Source organism: Vulpes vulpes, chromosome 5 (genome assembly GCF_048418805.1).
Source record: "Vulpes vulpes isolate BD-2025 chromosome 5, VulVul3, whole genome shotgun sequence".
In the NCBI taxonomy this organism is placed as follows: Eukaryota; Metazoa; Chordata; class Mammalia; order Carnivora; family Canidae; genus Vulpes; species Vulpes vulpes.
Genome location: NC_132784.1, coordinates 925097 through 944800, shown reverse-complemented (window position 1 = coordinate 944800; position 19704 = coordinate 925097). Strand labels below are relative to the sequence as shown.

General features: G+C 37.8%; 1 protein-coding gene across 7 annotated transcripts in view; it reads right to left on the bottom strand.

Annotated features, from left to right (window-relative positions):
• The window catches only part of PLEKHB2 (pleckstrin homology domain containing B2), a 56633-nt gene that overhangs the window by 9310 nt on the left and 27619 nt on the right, over positions 1-19704 (bottom strand). For all 7 annotated transcript variants that reach the window (XM_072757425.1, XM_072757426.1, XM_072757428.1 and 4 more), the window contains 2 exons: positions 10406-10445; positions 9074-9163 (listed from right to left, as the gene is read on the bottom strand). In XM_072757425.1, coding sequence (XP_072613526.1) covers positions 9074-9163; positions 10406-10445 — 130 coding nt within the window. The remainder of the gene's footprint in view (positions 1-9073; positions 9164-10405; positions 10446-19704) is intronic.

Below are 19704 nucleotides of genomic sequence, written 5' to 3'. Positions count from 1 at the left end.
TTGGCTATTGTGGACATTGCTGCTAGAAACATCGGGGTGCAGGTGTCCCGACGTTTCATTGCATCTGAATCTTTGGGGTAAATCCCCAGCAGTGCAATTGCTGGGTCGTAGGGCAGGTCTATTTTTAGCTCTTTGAGGAACCTCCACACAGTTTTCCAGAGTGGCTGCACCAGTTCACATTCCCACCAACAGTGCAGGAGGGTCCCCCTTTCTCCGCATCCTCTCCACATGTGTGGTTTCCTGCCTGGTTAATTTTCCCCATTCTCACTGGGGTGAGGTGGGATCTCATTGTGGTTTTGATTTGTATTTCCCTGATGGCAAGTGATGCGGAGCATTTTCTCATGTGCGTGTTGGCCATGTCTATGTCTTCCTCTGTGAGATTTCTGTTCCTGTCTTTTGTAAATGGCCAACTCTTGATCTTGGCTCAGGTCATGAGATCAAGCCCCACATCAGGCTTAGCACAGGGCACGGAGCCTTCTTAAGAGTCTCTCTCCCTCTGCTCCTCCTCCTCCTAATTACTTAATAAAAAAATAAAAATTTTCTGCACAGCAAAGGAAACGGTCAATGAAATGAAAAGGCAACCTACTTAGGGGTGCCTGGGTGGCTCAGAGGTTAAGCATCTGCCTTCAGCTCAGGGCATGATCCTGGAGTTCCAGGATGAGTCCCACATCGGGCTCCCTGCCTGGAGCCTGCTTCTCCTTCTGCCTATGTCTCTGGCGCTCTCTCTGTGTGCCTCTCATGAATGAATGAATGAATGAATGAATGAATGAATAAATAAATAAATAAATAAAATCAAAAAAAAAAAAAAGAAAAGGCAACCTATTAAATGGAAGAAAATATCTGCAAATCATTTTATCTGATAAGGGATTAATATCCAAAACATATAAAAGAAGTCATACAACTCATTAATGACAACAACGAAACTAAAATGGTCAGAGAATCTGAATGGACATTTTTCCACAGACAGCCAACAGACAAATATAAGAATGTTTAACATCACTTATCATCAGAGAAATGAAAATCAAAAACACAATGAGAAATCACCTCACACTTGTTAGAATGGCTACTATCAAAAAACACAAACAAAAAACAAGTAAAAAGTGGCAGTGAGAATGTGGAAAAATGGAAACCCTGTGCACTGCTGGCAGGAACATAAATTAGCGTAGCCACTATGGCAAATAGCATGGAGGTTCCTCAAATAATTAAAAACAGAACTACCGTAAGATGCAACAATTCTACTTCTGGGTATAAAAACGGATGAAAATGAAAACATGACTCAAAAAGATATACAGTCATACCTTGTTTTATTGTGCCTTGCTTTACTACACTTTGTGGATGCTATAATTTTACATGTTGGAGGTTTGTGGCGACCCTGCATCAAGCAAGTGTACTGGCACCATTTTTCCAACAGCATTTGCTCATTTCATGTCTGTGTGTCAGATTTTGCAAATTCTCACAATATTTCAAACTTTTTCATTATTATTATATTTGTTACACCAATCTGATCAGCGGTCTTTGTTTTGGTGTGCCACAAACCATGCACATAAAATGGGCAAACTTAATTGATAAATATTGTGTGTTCTCATTGCTCCACTAACCACTAGTTCCTGCCTCTCCCCATTCAGGCCTTCCTATTTCCAAGACCTAACAATACTGAAATGAGGCCAATTAATAACCCTGGGATGGTATTTAAGTGTTCAAGTGAAAGGAAGAGTCGCCTGTCTCTCACTTTAAATCAGAACCTAGGTATGATTAAGCTTAGTGAGGAAGGCATATGGAAAGCCAAGACAGGCCAAACGCTGGGCCTCCTTCACCAAGCAATTAGCCAAACTGCGAATGCAGGGGAAAAGTTCTTGAAGGAAATTAAAAGTGCTACTCGGGGGAGTGCCTGGGTAGCTCAGCTGGTTAGGCCTCCAACTCTTCATCTTGGCTCAGGTCATGATCGCAGAGTCCTGAGATGGAGCTCTGCATCGGGCTGCATGCTCAATGCAGTCTGCTTGAGATTCTCTCTCTCTTTCTGTCCTTCCCCCTACTCATCTTCTTTCTCTCTCTGAAATAAATAATAAAATCTTTAAAAGTGCCACTCCAGTGAACATACAAATGGTAAGAAAATGAAACAGCCATATAGTTAATATGGAGAAAGTCTGAGTAGTCTGAATAGAAAATCAAACCAGTCCAACATTTCCTTAAGCCAAAGTCTAACCCCTAGCAAAGCCCTGACTCACTTCAATTCTGTGAAGGCTGAGGGAGGCGAGGAAGCCAGCCTAGCAGCAGAACCCCCTTAAGTAATTTTCAGCAGTTCCAGGAAGAATATGAAGCACTAGGAAAGTTGCTGGGTAGGAAGACCCTGAGGTCTAAGAACTCAGCAGGTGACTGGGCAATCTTCCAGTAACACACATCTATGAATGGGCATTGCCAGAAATGGGAAGTGGACCCAACTTTCACTGACCAAGTGAATGACTACTATATTCTGGGAAATCTGGAGACAAAAGGCCCAGCCTTCTTTATAAACTTGCAGGTGGGGGGAAGGGGAGGACTGACATGTGTACAGACAATTACAATTGCGGTTGTCATGTGACAAGTACTATATGACACAGGGAAGAATAGGTTGCTGCTGTCAGACAAATACCTACATGGTTTAAACCTGTTGTCTTATAAAAGCAGAGCACAGGAGTTAAGCTTCTGGAAGATGGCAAAAATGCAGATGTTCCCTATTCTTCCTGCTAAGTATAACTAACAATCCTGAACATAATATATAAAAGAAACATAAGGAGACTCTGAAAGATGGCAAAAAAGGTGGCAGACTGACTAGGGACCTCAGGACCCTAAGAAGGACAGAAGGTGAGCTCTCTGGGTTTCCTTTTTGGCTCCTACATCCTAGACTAGCTAAAGGAGAAGAGAGGAACCACTAAGTACAGACAAAAAGGTCTCAATAAAAGCCTGCTGTCTACCCAAAATCCTTGGGAGGAAAGGTGCCATCTGGCAAGAGAGACCATTTTTAGGCAGTGACTGCTCTACTCCCATCCAATACTACAGAAATAACTGTGGCCCCACCCCAACTTCGACCAGCAATACCAAGTACAGAAAGTAAACTTCCATTCTCTATACTTGGCGGCAATAAGGCACCCCCTGCCCCTGTTCCAAAGTAATATCAGAGAAGGCCAAGTAAGGAGCTGAGAATATCACCCCGCCGGAGGTAAACAACACACACCCCTCTAGTCTCATGCCATGGTGTTAGTGGAGACCACGTAAGGAGCCAGAACTCCCACCTTTTTCTGGCACAAACAATGCCCCTTCCAGACTTGTGGGATACAATCAACAGAGACCTAGTGGCAAACAAGTACTCATCAGTAACCACAGTATTAGTGGAGGCTAGTGGGGAGCAGTAAAGAGGACTCCTCCAATTCCCATACAGGCTGATATCAGCAGAGACCTGGAGGAGGGCCTAAATTCCCAACCCTCCTGACAAGAAGGTGACAAGAAACCCACCCCCTGGGAGTTTGGCTTAGTGGAGAACCTACACTTCCATCCCTACATGGCAGCAACACAGTAACTGTCTCTTCACCCATAACAGCATTGGGAGGAAGTGCACTGAAATACAAGATTTAAGTTAAGATTCAGTCTTATGATACTGAAAATGTCCAGGTTTTGATCAAGAATCATTCATCATATCAAGAATCAGGAAGATTTCAAAATGAATAAAACAAAAGAGATCAATATGACAAAGATGTTGGCATCATCTAGAAAGGTTCTTAAAGCAGCTATCATAAAAATATTTCAAGAAGCAATTATGAACATGTCTGAAATACATTTTAAAAAGTCTCCACGAAAACAGAAAATCTCAGGAAAAACTATGTAAATATACATACACATATTTATATATTTTCAAAATATAAAAAATGAAACCTTTAGAAAAAAATCTATAAAAAAATACAGTGAATGATCTTAATAACAGAAATGACAGAGAAAAAGAATTAGTAAACCTGAGTATAAATTGGTGAAAATAGATCAATGAAAAAAAAATTAACAGAATCTGAGATATCTAACACCCATGTCATTATGTTCAAAAGAGAAAAGGGGCAGGACTGAAAAAACATTGCAGAAATAATGGCCTAAATTTTCCCAAATTTAGAAAAAAAAATCTACATATTGAAGAAACTGAATACCAAACAAGATAAGCCCCTGCAAAATCCATACCAAAACACATTATAGTCAAATTCTCAAAACTAAGGACAAAGAAAGTAGCCAGAAACAATGCACTACCTACATGGGGGAAGAAATTTTAATGATAGCAGATTTGTCCTCAGAAACTATGAAGGCCAAAGGAAATAGCACACACTTGCCAAATGTCCAAAGAAATGTCAATTCAGACTTCTATACTAGTGAAAATATCCCTCAGAAATAGAGAAGAAATCAAGACATTCTTGGGTGAAGGAAAACAGAATTTGCTACCAGCTGATCCTAAGAGAATGGCAAAAGGAAGTTCACCAAGCAAAAAGTAAACAATTGAAAAAAGGAATCTTGAAACATCAGGAGGTAAGAAAATATGGTCAGAGCAGAAATGCATGTAAATATAATAAACTTTTCTTCACAGCTTGACTTTTCTAACAAGTCTGACAGCTGAAACAAAATCTCTAATATCATCTAATGTGGTTCTCATATATAAAAGAAATGTAAACACCTGATTTTGAAAAATACATATATATGAATAACATAATAACTAGAGCAACCACTAAAACCACTAGAGCAACCACTAATATAAAGAGATACACTCAAGAAACATTACAGATAAATTAAAATTCAATTTTTGGGGCAGCTGAGTGATTCAGTTAGTTAAATAAGCATCCAACTCTTTTTTTTTAATAATAAATTTATTTTTTATTGGTGTTCAATTTGCCAATATACAGAATAACACCCAGTGCTCACCACGTCAAGTGCCCCCTCTTTGTTTGGGCTCAGGTCACGAGCTCAGGGTTGTGAGATAAAGCCCACGTCAGCTCTGTCTGCTTTGGATTCTTTCTCTCACTCTGCCCCTCCTCCCGCTCTCTTTCTCCCCACCCTAAAATAAATAAATCTTTTTAAAATATGCAATTTTAAAACATGTTCAAATAACTCGCAAAAAGCGTAAGAGAACATAGAATAATTTTAAAAAGAGAACCAAAGGAAAACAAAAAACAAGTGGCATACTTAAACCTAACATACCAAAAATTACATTAAATGTAAATGGCCTTAACATATCAATTACAAGATAATTTGTCATATATACAAGGAGAGATGGCCCAATTACATACTGCCTATGAGAAACTCACTTCAAATGTAATGATATATGTAGCTTGAAAGAAAAAAGATGGGAAGAGAGAGCATGCAAACAATAAAAAGTAAGCAGAAGTGGCTATATCAATATCAGAGCAGGCATCAGACAAAAGAAACAGAAGGGGTCATTACATTATAATACAGTTAATCCACCAAGAAAATATAAATACCTCTTGACCAAACAACAGAGTTGCACATGTAAATCAGACAACTTATATGCTAAGAACCAATTCCACAAAAAGTACAAATTACTACAACCCACTCAATATGAAACAGAGGATGAACAGTCGTATAATTATTAAGAAAATAGAATTTGTAATTAAAAATACCCCCCCAAAAAATCTTCAGGCCCAGACTGTCTCACTGGAGATTTCTGCCAAATATTTAAATAAGAAACACCAACTCTATATAATCTCTCTAAGAAATAGAAGAGCAGGGAACACTTCTCAAAACTCATTCTATAAATCCAGTATTACCTGATACCAAAATAAGAGTACAAAAAAACCCCACTACAGATCAATATCCTTCATGAATATAAATGCAAACATTTTTAACAATATTAGCAAAGACAGAATTCAGCAACAAATGAAAAGAATTATACACCCAACTAAGTGAGGTTTATTCCAGGGATGCAAGGCTGGTTCAGTATTTGAAAATCAATGATCCATCATATTAGCAGGTTAAAAAAAAAAAATCACATGGCCACATGAAATTATGTAGAAAAAGTATTTGACAAAATTCAACACCTATTCATGATTAAAAAACAACAAAACAAAACAAAAGAAAACAACCCTCTCAGAAAACTAGGAAAGAAGGGAACTTCCTCAACTTACTATAGAAATTCCAACCAGGGCAAGGAAATAGAAGGCACACAGATTGGAAAGGAAGAAGTAAAACTCTATTTGTAGATGACATGGTTGTCTATGTAGCATATCCCAAAGAAGTACAAAAGAAAACTCCTAGAACCAATAAGTGAGCTTAGTAAGTTCACAAGCTATAAGATCAACAAAAATCAAAAACCTTGGGGAAATTGAAATTTAAAATAAAATATCATAGACAAGATTAAAAAAAAAAAGAAATACTAAAGTATAAATCTAACAAAACGTACAAGATTTTTATATTGAAACTACAAAATGGTGAAAAAAAAAAATCAAAGAGCATCTAAAAGACAGTCCATTCATTGACTGGAAAACTCAACATAATAAAGATGTCAATTCTCCCCCAAAAAACCTGATACATAGGTTTATTTTTTTAATTTTTTAAAAAGATTTTATTTACTTATTCGTGAGAGACACAGAAAGAACAAGAGGCAAAGACACAGGCAGAGGGACAAGCAGGCTCCATGCAGGGAGCCCGATGCAGGACTCAATCCCAGGACCCCAGAATCACATCTTGGGCCTAAGCAGGCACCAAACCGCTAAGCCAGGCAGGGATCCCCTGACACATAGGTTTAAAACAATTTCTATCAAAATCTATCAAGAAGATTTTATTGTAGATTTAGACTTTCATATGGAAAGGAAATGGAACCAGTAGAGTTAAGGGAATTCTGAGAAGGAAGAATAAAGTAGGATATTGGTCTACCCAATCTCAACACTTTTTATACAGCTATAGTAATCAAGTCTGTGTGGTGTCAGAGGAAGAAAAACACACAGATCAATAGAACTGAACAGAGAACCCAGAAATGGACACACACAAATACAGCCAACTGATTTGTGACAGAAATGCAAAAGCAATTCCAAAAAGAACTAAAAGTCTTTCTAACAAATTGTAGTGGAACAATTAGACATCTATACTCAAAAAAAAAAAAAAAAAAAAAGACTTTTAACTCTAACACATTACAAAAAAAATTAACTCACAATGGAAAACACCTAAATGAAAAAAATGAAAAAAAAAGAAAACACTTAAATGTAAGTCCTGAGACTATAAAACTATAAAACTTTCAAAAAATAACATAGTAGAAAACCTTAGGAAACCTGGTCTGGGTTAAGTGTGAAATGTGACAACAAAAGCACAAACCATAAAAAGTGATAAATTGGACTGCATGAAAATTAAAATTCTGTGAAAGGCATTATTAAGAGAATAAAAACACATGCTACAGAACACATATCTGACAGAGGGTTGCTATCTCAAACATATATAAGAATTTCAAAAGTCAGTGTTAAAAAAATAATAATTAGAAAACAAGCAAAAAACATGAGGTGACATTTTACTGAACAGGATATATGATCGCAAGTAATAAAAAATGGCAACATCAGTAGCTGTTAAGGAAACGCAAATTAAGATCAGAATGTGTGGAACGCCTGGCTGGCTCCATGGCTGAGTGTCTGCCTTTGGCTCAGGGCATGATCCCAGGGTCCCAGGATTGAGGCCCGTGTCGGGCTCCTTACATGAAGCCTGCTTCTCCTCCCTCTGCCCATGTCTCTGCCTCTGTCTCTTTCTCTGTCTCTCATGAATGAATAAATAAAATCTTTAAAAACAAAACAAAAAAAAGATCAGAATGTGTAAGATCACTTACAGGTGTTCAGACAAACACCTGTTAGAACAGCTAAAATAAAACAAACAGAGATACCACTTAATGCTGGGGAGGATGCAGAGAAACTAGAACACTCATAAGTGAAATGGTACAGTCATTCTGGAAAGCAGTTTGTTAGCTTTTTAAAAAACTAACCACGTACTTACCATACCATCCAGCAATTCCATTTGGAGGCATTTTTTCCAGAGAAATCAACTTTATGTTTGTACAAAAACCTGTACATGATGAGTGTTCACGGTAGGTTTATTGGTAATAGCCAGAACTCTGCGACAAGTCCAACAGGTAAATGCCCCTCAATACTTAATGGGGTACACATGCAACAATCTGGATGAGTCTTAAGGGCACTGTGCTAAGTGAAAAATACTAAACTCAAAAAAAACTCATGTGATCACATGCTGTATGACTCCATTTATGTAACACTGTGGAAATGACAAAATCATATAGACAGAGAACAAACCACAGAGTTAGGAAAGGGAAGGAGGTAGGATTACGTAAGGGTGTAGAAGGGAGATTTTGTGAAGTTTTAGATCTTGACCGAGGAGAGGAGCTGGTTACACAAATCTATACATATGATAAAGTGACACAAAACCAGGCATAAATATTGTGCCCATTTCACATTCCTGGTTTTCATTTTATCTAACAAGTAACAACTGGGGAGCTGGGTGAAGAGTACATAGGATCTCTACATATTATTTTTGCAACTTCCTGTAAATCTATAATTATTTCAAAATTAAAAGTCAAAAAAACAAAACAGAAGTACCTTCCACAACAGACTTCTATATGTAGGACTAAGCATTTGGCAATTCTAACTAGGAGATACCCCCAAAGTATTTGGTATGTGATTTTTTAAGGTTTTGGGTTTTTTTGTTTTGTTTTGTTTTTTTTTTTAAATTGAAAGCAGTTTTAAAAAATTAAAAGCAGTTTAAAAAATTAAAAGCAAAATTAAAGCAGTTTTTCAGATTATAAAGAGAATTCCAGTAAATCATTAAGTATAAACCATAAATCATCAATACCATATTATGAAAGCAACTACCATTAACATGAATCATTTTTAGATCTATCTTTAAAAAATGTAAACATGAAGATTATAAATTTTATGAAAGAAAATAATCTCTTACTGGTTCAAGGGGTTCTTAAAAAATTTATTTCTTAAAATAAAAGGATAGTGGCACAGAGACCCCAACCTCCCTTCATTTGGATTCCAAAATGCCAAGATCCGCTCCCTACCTCAGGGGTTGGCGTGGCATAGGCTGTGTAAGGCGGTGGGGAAGAAGCCACAGCTGTTTCATCATACAGGACTTCTGAGCCAACATACGCCTATGAGAAGAGACAAAGAACGAAAGAGGTTGTCACAAAGCAACCATAGGTTCTTAGGATTCTATGCATATATATTTTATTTAGCAAATTCTTAAAAATTAGAACAGCAAATACAACAGCTCTGTGAGAAGCAGTGAACAGAAGTATCTCCCCACCATTCCCTTTCAACCCTGAACTCTAGCAACCTTTGAATTCAGGAGGAGGGGGGGCGTCTTCAGCCACCTGCAGGAGGCAAGAACAAAGCTCTCATGGCCCAGGGAGGCACAGAGTCTCCATTACCCAGGCCTTTTCAAAGATGTGTCACTCTCAACAACTCTTTTGTTGAATAAAAATCCTACACTCTGAAATATAGCAGTCAGAGATTGTTCTACAGTCTTTTGATTTTAAAAAAATTCTTCATTAAATTACTTCCCAGTGAAAAGAAAAATCTATGCACTATTAAAAAAAAATCTATACAAAAAAAAAAAAATCCATACAAAGAATCATCTTGGAATCTTACCTCTAACTATATGGATCATTAATACTGATTTCAGCCAAGAAGATTTTTATCAAAGAAAAGGTAACTGGAGTTGCAGAATAGGCTTAGGAGGAACTATCTTGGACTAACAGGAGTAGGAAACAATGACATTTGGATATTAAGTCTTTTGTACTTTCTTTTTCCACCTGCACAAATTATCTTTGTTTTATAAGCTCCCTCTACTTTTTCTTCCTAGAGAGATAAAAGAAAAAAATCCCATCTGAAGAATAAAAATGTTGACCACAAAAGTTGCTTTGATTCTGACACACATGAGCATGGCATTATAAGCCCCTACAAATGGGATTTACCTGTCTCAGTGACCTCAGAAGCAGAACTGGAGTCAAGTACAAGTTCCAAAAATGCTTGTTTCACAAGGCTGAGATGCTATGCAATAGAAAGGACTCTGCAGTCCTTTATGAGCCATCCCTGTAGATCACAGAACCCAAAGTGTTGCAAAAATTTCTAGATAACAGACATTTCTAGGAGCTAACACTTGAACCAGTGCTGCCTATATTCAGAGGGCTCCTCTTGCCTTTTTAAAAGGTTTGGCAGAATCTAACTTGCTCTCATATCAGCAAAAGGTGCCCCGCCCAGCTATGACTATCCAGCCATGGCTACATGGCCAAGAGACCCATCCCCATTTTCCTTTCCTAATCCCTCAGGCTCTCATTTGTTACAGCAAGACTAAATGAAAACGTTTCTGGTGACTGCCTTTAGCAACTTACTGTGTTTGTCCTGGAATCCTGGAGTGTAAATTTCCAGGCTCTAGAGAAAAGAAAAAGGAATGTTTTCATATAAAGCAATCCAACATCTAGTTCAATGATTCTCAAGCCTGTGTTGGTATCAAAATTTCTGAAAACACTTGTTTCAAGAACAAGTCTTCAGCCCTTACCCCAAGACTCATTCAAAGCATTTGAGACATGCACAAGAAATACATAATACACAAAAAATACATATCTGTGGTATATACACTATATAATATTTAAAGCATAATCTATTACTATACAGTTTTTGCTTCACTCTTTGGTAAATAGAAAACGCACTCTGCTTACTATACTGCAACTTGCTTTATTCAGTTCAGGTCACACACAGATCTACTGCATTTGTTTTTGAATGGCTACATAATGTTCCATGATATGAGATTTAGATTGTCAATTTTTTGGTAACTGAAAATAATGCTGGTATTTTTTTGGTTACCTTTAGAAACTGACATATAACATTTAAGTTTAAGGTATATAACATGATGATCTCATATATATATTGTGATAATCATTTTGTTTTATATACATAAATATACATATATATATATATAACAAAATGATTATTACAGTAAGATTAATACCTTCATCCCCTCACATAACTGCTTTGTTTTTTTTTTTTTTTCTGGTGATAATATTAGAAATCTACTCCCTTAACCTGTTCAAGTATATAATAAAGCATTTGTTCACTATAATCACCATACTATATTAGATGCCCAGAACTTCTTCATCACATAGCTGAAAGTTCGTACCCTTTGACCAACATCTCTCCATTTCCCCCAACCAACAGCCCTGGGAAACCACCAGTCATTCTACTATTTCTAGAAATTTGGCTTTTTTAGATTCTAAAAGAGAGAGAGAATATACAGTATGTCTTTAATTTATTTCACTTAGCACAATGCCCTCAAGGTTCATCCATGCTATCGCAAAAGGCAGAATTTCCTTCTTTTTTTCACGATTAAATATTGCGCGGGTGTGTGTGTGTCACATTTTCTTTAACCATTCATCCATCAACAACTGCTGAGGCTGTTTCATGTCCTGGAAAATGTGAATAATGCTGCACTGAACACGTGGGTGCAAGTATCTCTTCAAGATAATGATTTCACTTCCTCCAAGACGTATATCCAGAGGGAGACTGCTAGATCATATGGTAGTTTTTTGAGGAACCACCATAATATATCCATAGTGGCTTGTACCAATTTACATTCCTGCCAACAGTGCCCAGAGTTCCCTTTTCTCTACATTCTCACAAACACTTATCTTTCATCTTTTTAATAACAGCCATTCTAGGAGATGTGAAGTAATATCATTATGACTTTGATTTGCATTGCCCTGGTGATTAGTGATGCTGAGCATCTTTTCCTGTTGGCCATTTGTAGATCTTTGGAAAATTATTCAAGTCCTTTGCCCATTTTGAAATAAAACTGTGGGTTTCTGCTATGAAGTTGTACAAGTTCCTTATACATTTTGGATACTAAGCCCTTATTATGTAGATAGTTTACAAATACCTTCTCCCATTCCATAGGATGCCTTTCCATTTTTCTGTCATTTCTTTTGCTGTGCAGAAGCTTTACAATTTGCTGTAGTCCATGTTTACTTTTACCCTTTGCTTTTATAGTTATACAAAAAAAATCATCGCCAAGACCAATGTTAAAGAGCTTTCCCCCCAAAACTACTACTTTCTTACATGATACACAAAAATAAACTCAAAATGGATTAAGGACCTAAGAAGAGAATACAGGCAGTAACTTCTCTGACCCATCAGCCATAGGAACTTCTTGATATATCTCCTGAGGCAAGGAATACAAAAGTAAAAATAAACTATTGGGACTACATCAAGGTAAAAGCTTCCCCACAACAAAGGAAACAACCAACAAGGGATCCCTGGGTGGCGCAGCGGTTTAGCGCCTGCCGCGGTTTAGCACCTGCCTTTGGCCCAGGGCGTGATCCTGGAGACCCAGGATCGAGTCCCACGTCGGGCTCCCGGTGCATGGAGCCTGCTTCTCCCTCTGCCTGTGTCTCTGCCTCTCTCTCTCTCACTGTGTGCCTATCATAAATAAATAAGAATTTAAAAAAAAAAAAAAAAAGGAAACAACCAACAAAACTAAAAGAAAACCTACCAAATGGGAAAAGATATTTGCAAATGGCAGATCCGATATAGGTTAGTATCCAAAAAATATAAAGAACTTCTAAAACTCAACACCCAAAAACCAAATAATCCAATTAAACAGAGCAGAAGACATGAAGACATTTCTCCAAAGAGACATCCAGATGGCCGAAAAGATGCTCAACATCACTCATCACTGGGGAAATGCAAATCAAAACCAAAATGAGATATCAGCTCATAACTGCCAGAATAACTAAAATCAACACAAAAAAATATGTGTTGGTGAAGATGTGAAAAAGGAGCCCTCTTGCACTGAAGGTGGGAATGCAAACTGGTGAAACCACCACAGAAAACAGTACAGAGGTTCCTCAAAAAATTAAAAATGGAACCTTATGATCCAGTAATTGCACTACTGAATATTTACCCAAGGAATATGAAAACACTTATTTGAAGAGGTATATGCCACCCCTATGTTTACCGCACTATTATTTACAGTGGCCAAATAGCAGTCCAAATGTCTATCAATAGATAAATGGATAAAGTAGTGTGTGTATGTATATCTAAACATGAATGTTATGTATATGCATATACAAGTATGTATGTGTACACACGTGTGTATATAACGTGTATACACACACACAGGAATTTTTTTTTTTTTTTCACACACAGGAATATTATTCAGACATAAAGAATGGCATCTTGCATGCCATTTGCAACAGCATGGACGGAGCTAGACAGTAGTATGCTAAGCAAAGTAAGCCAGTCAGAGAAAGATAAATACCATATGATTTCACTCATTTGAGGAATTTGAGAAATAAAAGAACAAAGGAAAAAAGAGAGAGACAAATCAAAAAGCAGAGTCTTAACCATGGAGAACAAGTGGATGGTTGCTAGAGGGGAGGTGAGTGGGAGATATGGGTGACATTGGTGAAGATAATTAAAAGTACAATTTATCACAATGAACACTACGTAATGTACAGAATTATTGGATCACTGTATTGTACGCTTCAAAGTGATACAGCATTATATGTTAACTTACAAGAATTTAGAAAAGAGAAAAGGAGCTTTTTCCCTATGTTTTCTTCCAGTGGTTTAACAGTTTAGGCTCTTCTTATATTTAAGTTTTTAAACTACTCTGAACTAATCTGTGTGAGTGGTCTAAGTTAGCATTCCCATTTCATTCTTTTGCATGGGATTATCCAGTTTTCCCAGCATCATTTAATAGTTTATCCTTTCATCATTGAGTATCCTTGGCTCCCTCATCAAAAACACCTAACTGGCTCAGTCGGAAAAGCACACCACTCGATCTCAGGTCATGGGTTTGAGCCATATGCTGGGTGTAGAGATTACTTAAATAATAAATAAAATTTTAAAAATATATATGGACTATATACGCATGGGTTTATTTCTGGACTCTTGATTCTGTTACAATGGCCTATGTGTCTATGTTTATGCCTGTACCACACTGTTTTGATTACTATAGCTTTGTAATAAAGTTTGAAATCAGGAATTGCGAGGTCTCCAAATTTGTTCTTTTTCTAGCTATTCAAGGTCTTTTGTGCTCTTGAATTTTAGGATTGTTCTATTTGAAAAATGGCATTTAAACTGATGGGAACTACACTGAATTTACAGATGACTTGAGGAGTATGAACATTCTAACAATATTAATTCTTCCAATCCATAAACACATGATATCTTTTCCATTTGTATCATCCTCAATTTCTTTCATCAATGGCTTGTAATTCTCAGTGTACAGAGCTTTCATCTCCTTGGTTAAACTTATTATTAAGTATTTTATTATTTTTAGTGCTATTACAAATGGGATTGTTTCTTTTTCAGACAGTTCCTTGTGAGTGTATAGAAATGCAATTGATGTTTGTATGTTGGGTTTATATTCTGTAATTTTACTGAACTCATTTATTAGGTCTAGCAATTTTTTGGTGGAGTCTTTAGAGTTTTCTATATAGAGATCAAATCATCTATAAAAAGATCATTTTACTTCTTCCTTTCCAGTTTGGAGGTCTTTTACTTCTCTTTCTTGCCTAACTACTTTAGCTAAGACTTCTGGTGTATTAAATAGAAGTGGTAAGAGTGGGCAATCTTTGTCTTATCCCTAATCTTGGTGGGAAAGCTTCCAACCTGTCACCGTTAAATACGTTAGCGGTGGACTGGTCAATATAAAAATAATGCTACTATTAATATTGACATTCTCATTACCTTTGCACCCTTATGTAAACATTTCTATAGGGAAAATGCCAACAAGTTACACTGCTGGGTCAGGAAATATAAACATACTTCAGTGGGTACTGCCAAATGACCCTGGGAAAAAGTTGTAACGAATTCTGTTCCTACTAACTGCCCATATACAATCACAAAAACTAGACCCTAAGTCTTAAATTTCACAAATTTCCAGTTCTCCCTCCTTCATCCCTTTACCCTTCCCTTTCTTAATGACTCCCCATCCTTCTGCTCTCATCTATACCAGTTTCTTTTCTGTTTTGTTTTGTTTTTTTTTTTAAGATTTTATTTATTTATTCATGAGACACAGAGGGAGAGGCACAGACAGGCAGAGGGAGAAGCAGCACTCAATCTCAGGATCATGAACTAAGCCAAAGGCAGATATTCAACCACTGAGCCGCCCAACCACTGAGCCACCCAGGTGCCTCCCTTTTCTGTTTTATTGCCATTTCACTACATCCTTGAGTTGAAAGCTTTGCTAAGTTATTTTCAAGGTGAGTTATTTTCAAACATTCTGGTTTTCTAATGAATGCAGTAAAGCTGCAAAATTCCCCAAAAGATTTACAAGCACTTTACTATTGTCATTTATTTCACTAAATAAAGGGTATCCTATTTGATTGTGAATATATTATATCTGGATTTAATATTGTCTCTTATGGACTTTGGTCTGCAAATTCCCTTCTATTATTTCAGAAAATTTTTCTTGCACTGACTTTCTAACTACCTTCTTGGGTTCTGCACCTTTCAGACATCAATAATCTTCCTGATAAACTCTTGTTTAACTTGTTAACTTGTCTAACATAGTTCTGATCTTTTCTCTAAAGTCTTTAATCTTTTCCCCTTGCTTTCTCTGAGAGTATTCTCAAGCCCTTCCTTCACGCCAGTAATTCATTTTTTAGATGGGCTTGTAACCCAAGGAAGGGAGCCAAGATTTGTGCCTTTACATTAGATTATAAAATGAATGGCAGATATAACCTATGATGGACCACCGTGGTTACCCAGATGCAAAAGGGCACCAAAAAAACATAAATTCTCTCTCTCATGAAGATTATGCTCTAATAAAAAGAGATAAACACGGTAAACAAGCAGCTCGTTAGATGGTTAAGTGTGTGTGTGTGTGTGTGTGTGTGTGTGTGTGTGAGTGATGCAAGGGAGGGGGTTATATTTTTAAATTGGTAGCCAGGAAAGCATTCTTGGAAAATTCCGTTGTCTCATGGGTTTTCTTTTCCCACAGATGAGGAGGCTCTTATATTTTCCTTCCTATTCTTCCTTTACAGTATAGTTGTCACACCATTTCTTTGTGTCTTGTGTTTAACAAGGGAAATGACACCTAAAACTTGGATTTGCTATACTATGTGTTATTTCTTCTTGACACCCTTCCTAATCTGACATCAACTGGCAGCTCCACCTCACTCCACCCCAACAATGTGATGACTGGATGTTACCCTCAATCACTTTTCTTTAATCAGAGGGAATAATAATGGGAGAGAATAAAATTTCTTGTAGCACTAAGTCCTTTCTGAAAAACCTGGCTTCTACACTCTTCCAAGCATATTCTCTTGAATGTCTCATGCTAGGGCTCACTTCACCAGCCACAGAATTATCCTACTCCTGTGACCTTTGAACCCTTCCAGTGGCTCTGGAATGACAAACCCTGAGGGGAACCTTCCACTACTCTCCACTGAGGTCCTAAGGATATCCTATTCCCAAGGGTTTTTCCTTAGCTCTCCCCAAAAGCACCTTATTCTTTTAATTAACATCCCTCTCACAATTATTGAAAATTTACAAGACTTAACTCCTCCTTACTGCTTCTGAGAGTTGGGGATAAAAACAATGATACATCTCAATAAAATCTCCTATTTCTTTCGTTGGCCATCACTATTTGTACACGATGCTTAAAGCTGAACTTCTTTACTGCTGAAAGATTTCTCCTTCATTTCACCACTTCTACTCAAAGGTCTCAGTTATGAGCTGAACTCTGTCCTCTGCCAAAAAATGCACTGGTATCCAGTACCTTTGGCTTACTTAGAAATAAATTCTTGGGGATCCCTGGGTGGTGCAGCGGTTTGGCGCCTGCCTTTGGCCCAGGGTGCGATCCTGGAGACCCGGGATCGAATCCAATGTCGGGCTCCCAGTGCATGGAGCCTGCTTCTCCCTCTGCCTTTATCTCTGCCTTGTCTCTGCCTCTCTCTATATATATGACTATCATAAATAAATAATAAAAAAAAATTAAAAAGAAATAAATTCTTGGGGTGCCTGGGTGGCTTAATCAATTAAGTGTTCAACTCTTGACTTCAGCTCAGGTCATGATTATAGGGTCATGAGATCCTGAGCCCATGTGAGCCCATGTCAGGCTCCACACTCAGCATGGAGTCTGCTTAGGACACTCTCTCCCTCTCCCAATGCCCCTTCCCAGGCGCATGTGCTTCCTTACGTGCTCTATCTCTCAAAAAAAAAAATAAATAAATCCAAGAAAGAAAAGAAAGAAAGAAAGATTTTTACAGAGGGACTCAATTAATTAATGAATTAATTATGGTTCCTTACTCTAATACAGTTGGTGTCCCTTTTAAGAGAACATCTGGACACAGGCGCACACGGAGAATGCCATTACAAAAGAGGCAGAGATTGAACTGATGCAGTGGCAAGCCAAAGAATGTCAAGGATCACAACCCACAACCCAAACTAGGAAGGAGGATTCTATTCAGGAGTCTCAAAGGGAGCATGGCTCTGCTGACACACTGAGCCTAGACTCTTAGCTTCCAAAACTGTGAGAGAATACATTTGTTGTTTTAAGGCACCCAATTTGTGACAGTCATGGGAAACTGTCTCCTGAAACTACTTTTTACCTTTCTAAGTCATTTTATTTCAAGTGTGTAGCTTAACAGTCTATATAGTTAGACTTTGTATTTTTTACCCAATCTCAGATCTTATTTTTAAGGATAATTTAAAAAGTTCACATTTACTGAGATCATAAACATCATCAGACTAATTACTGCTCGTACCAGATATTTTTTCCACTATTTATAAAAAACATTCCATGTGACACCTCAGTGTATAGTACAACAAAGAGCTCTGGAGACAGGTTCAAATCCTGAATCTAGTCTACTAGCTCTAAAATCTTGGGAAGTGTGGTAGACAGGATAATGTCAGGATTCTAAGCCTGAAAAGCTGTGAATGTTACCTGACAGGACAAAAGGGACTCTACAGCTGTAATGAAGGTTAAGGACCTTGAGATGGGGAGATTACCTTGGATTGTCCAGGTTGGTCCACACTACTCATTAGTCTTTTTTTTTTTTTTTTTTTTTTTTTTTATGATAGAGAGAGAGAGAGAGAGGCAGAGACACAGGCAGAGGGAGAAGCAAGCTCCATACACCGGGAGCCCGACGTGGGATTCAATCCCGGGTCTCCAGGATCACGCCCTGGGCCAAAGGCAGGCCCCAAACCGCTGCGCCACCCAGGGATCCCCTCATTAAGTCTTTAAAAAATATATAACCTTCCCCAGCTGCAAAGAACCAAAGAGACGACCACAAGAAAAGGGGTTGGCCCAGAAGCCAAGAAACTAGGAAGCTTCTAGAAGCTGGAAAGGGAAAGCCAACAGATTTTCCCCCAGAGCCTCAAAGGGATCACAGACCATGGCCCTGACAACACTATAAGACCCAGTTTGGACTCCTGACCTCCAGAAATGCAATCACAAATTTGTATTGTTTGAAGCCCCTAAGCTCAGGGTAATTTATTATAGAGACATTAAAAAAGTGATACAGGAAGTTACTTAACCTCATTAAGCCTAAATTTTTTTTTTTTAAGATTTTATTTATTCAGGGCAGCCCTGGTGGCTCAGCGGTTTAGTGCCGCCTGCAGCCTGGGGTGTGATCCTGGAGACCTGGGATCGAGTCCCCACGTCAGGCTCCCTGCATGGAGCCTGCTTCTCCCTCTGCCTGTGTCTCAGCCTCTCTCTCATTCTCCTCTCTGTGTATTCTCATGAATAAATAACATCTTTAAAAATATATTTTTTAAAAAAAGATTTTATTTATTCATGAGACACACAGAGAGAGAGGCAGAGATAGAAGGAGAAGCAGGCTCCATGCAGGGAGCCCAATGTGGGACTCAATCCCGGGACCACAGAGTCACACCTTGAACTGAAGGCAGACGCTCCATTGCTGAGCTACTCAGGCATCTCAAGGCCTAAATTTCTTATAACAAGAAGAGCATATATAAGATATAGTGAAGATTAAAAAACATATATAAAGCAGTTAGCACAGTGCTTAGTGCCAAGTAAGTGTTCAACATACGTAAATTCTTTAGTAGTAATAATACAGGTCCAGTTTATTAAAAAGTGGCAAACTGACTTTACATGTGGTAATTTCTCCACCAGTCTATAGGAAAGGCTGTATGTCTTCCAGGAAGTACCATTTAAGATTCACCAGAAGACTGTAAAAAAACAGCTACATATGGGATTTAAAGTAAACTCTATTGAGTTCGGCATGAAATAAATGTTTATACTGAAGGTAAACATATATGTGAAATGTGGAGCAGGCACTCTGACAAACTGGTTTGGATTTTATGAAAATAGTCACCTACATATGAATATTTTAAATATGAATGAATATTACAATAATCTGTTAGTCGATTTTCACAAAACCTAGAGTTAACTCATGAGAGTGACATAGAGTGGTCAGAAAAAAATTCTTTCCCTCAAAATTTTTTTTTTTTTTTTTTGAGAGGAGGAAGAGCACGCATGTACTTGTGCTCCATCAGAGGAGGAGGGTGAGGGAGAGAGAGAGAGGGAGAGAGAGGGAGAGAGGGAGAGGGAGGGAGAGGGAGAGAGGGAGGGAGGGAGGGAGAGAGAGAGAGACTTAAGCAGGCTCCACACCCAACTTACTTGATCTCAGGACCCTGAGAGGATGACCTGAGCCAAAATCAA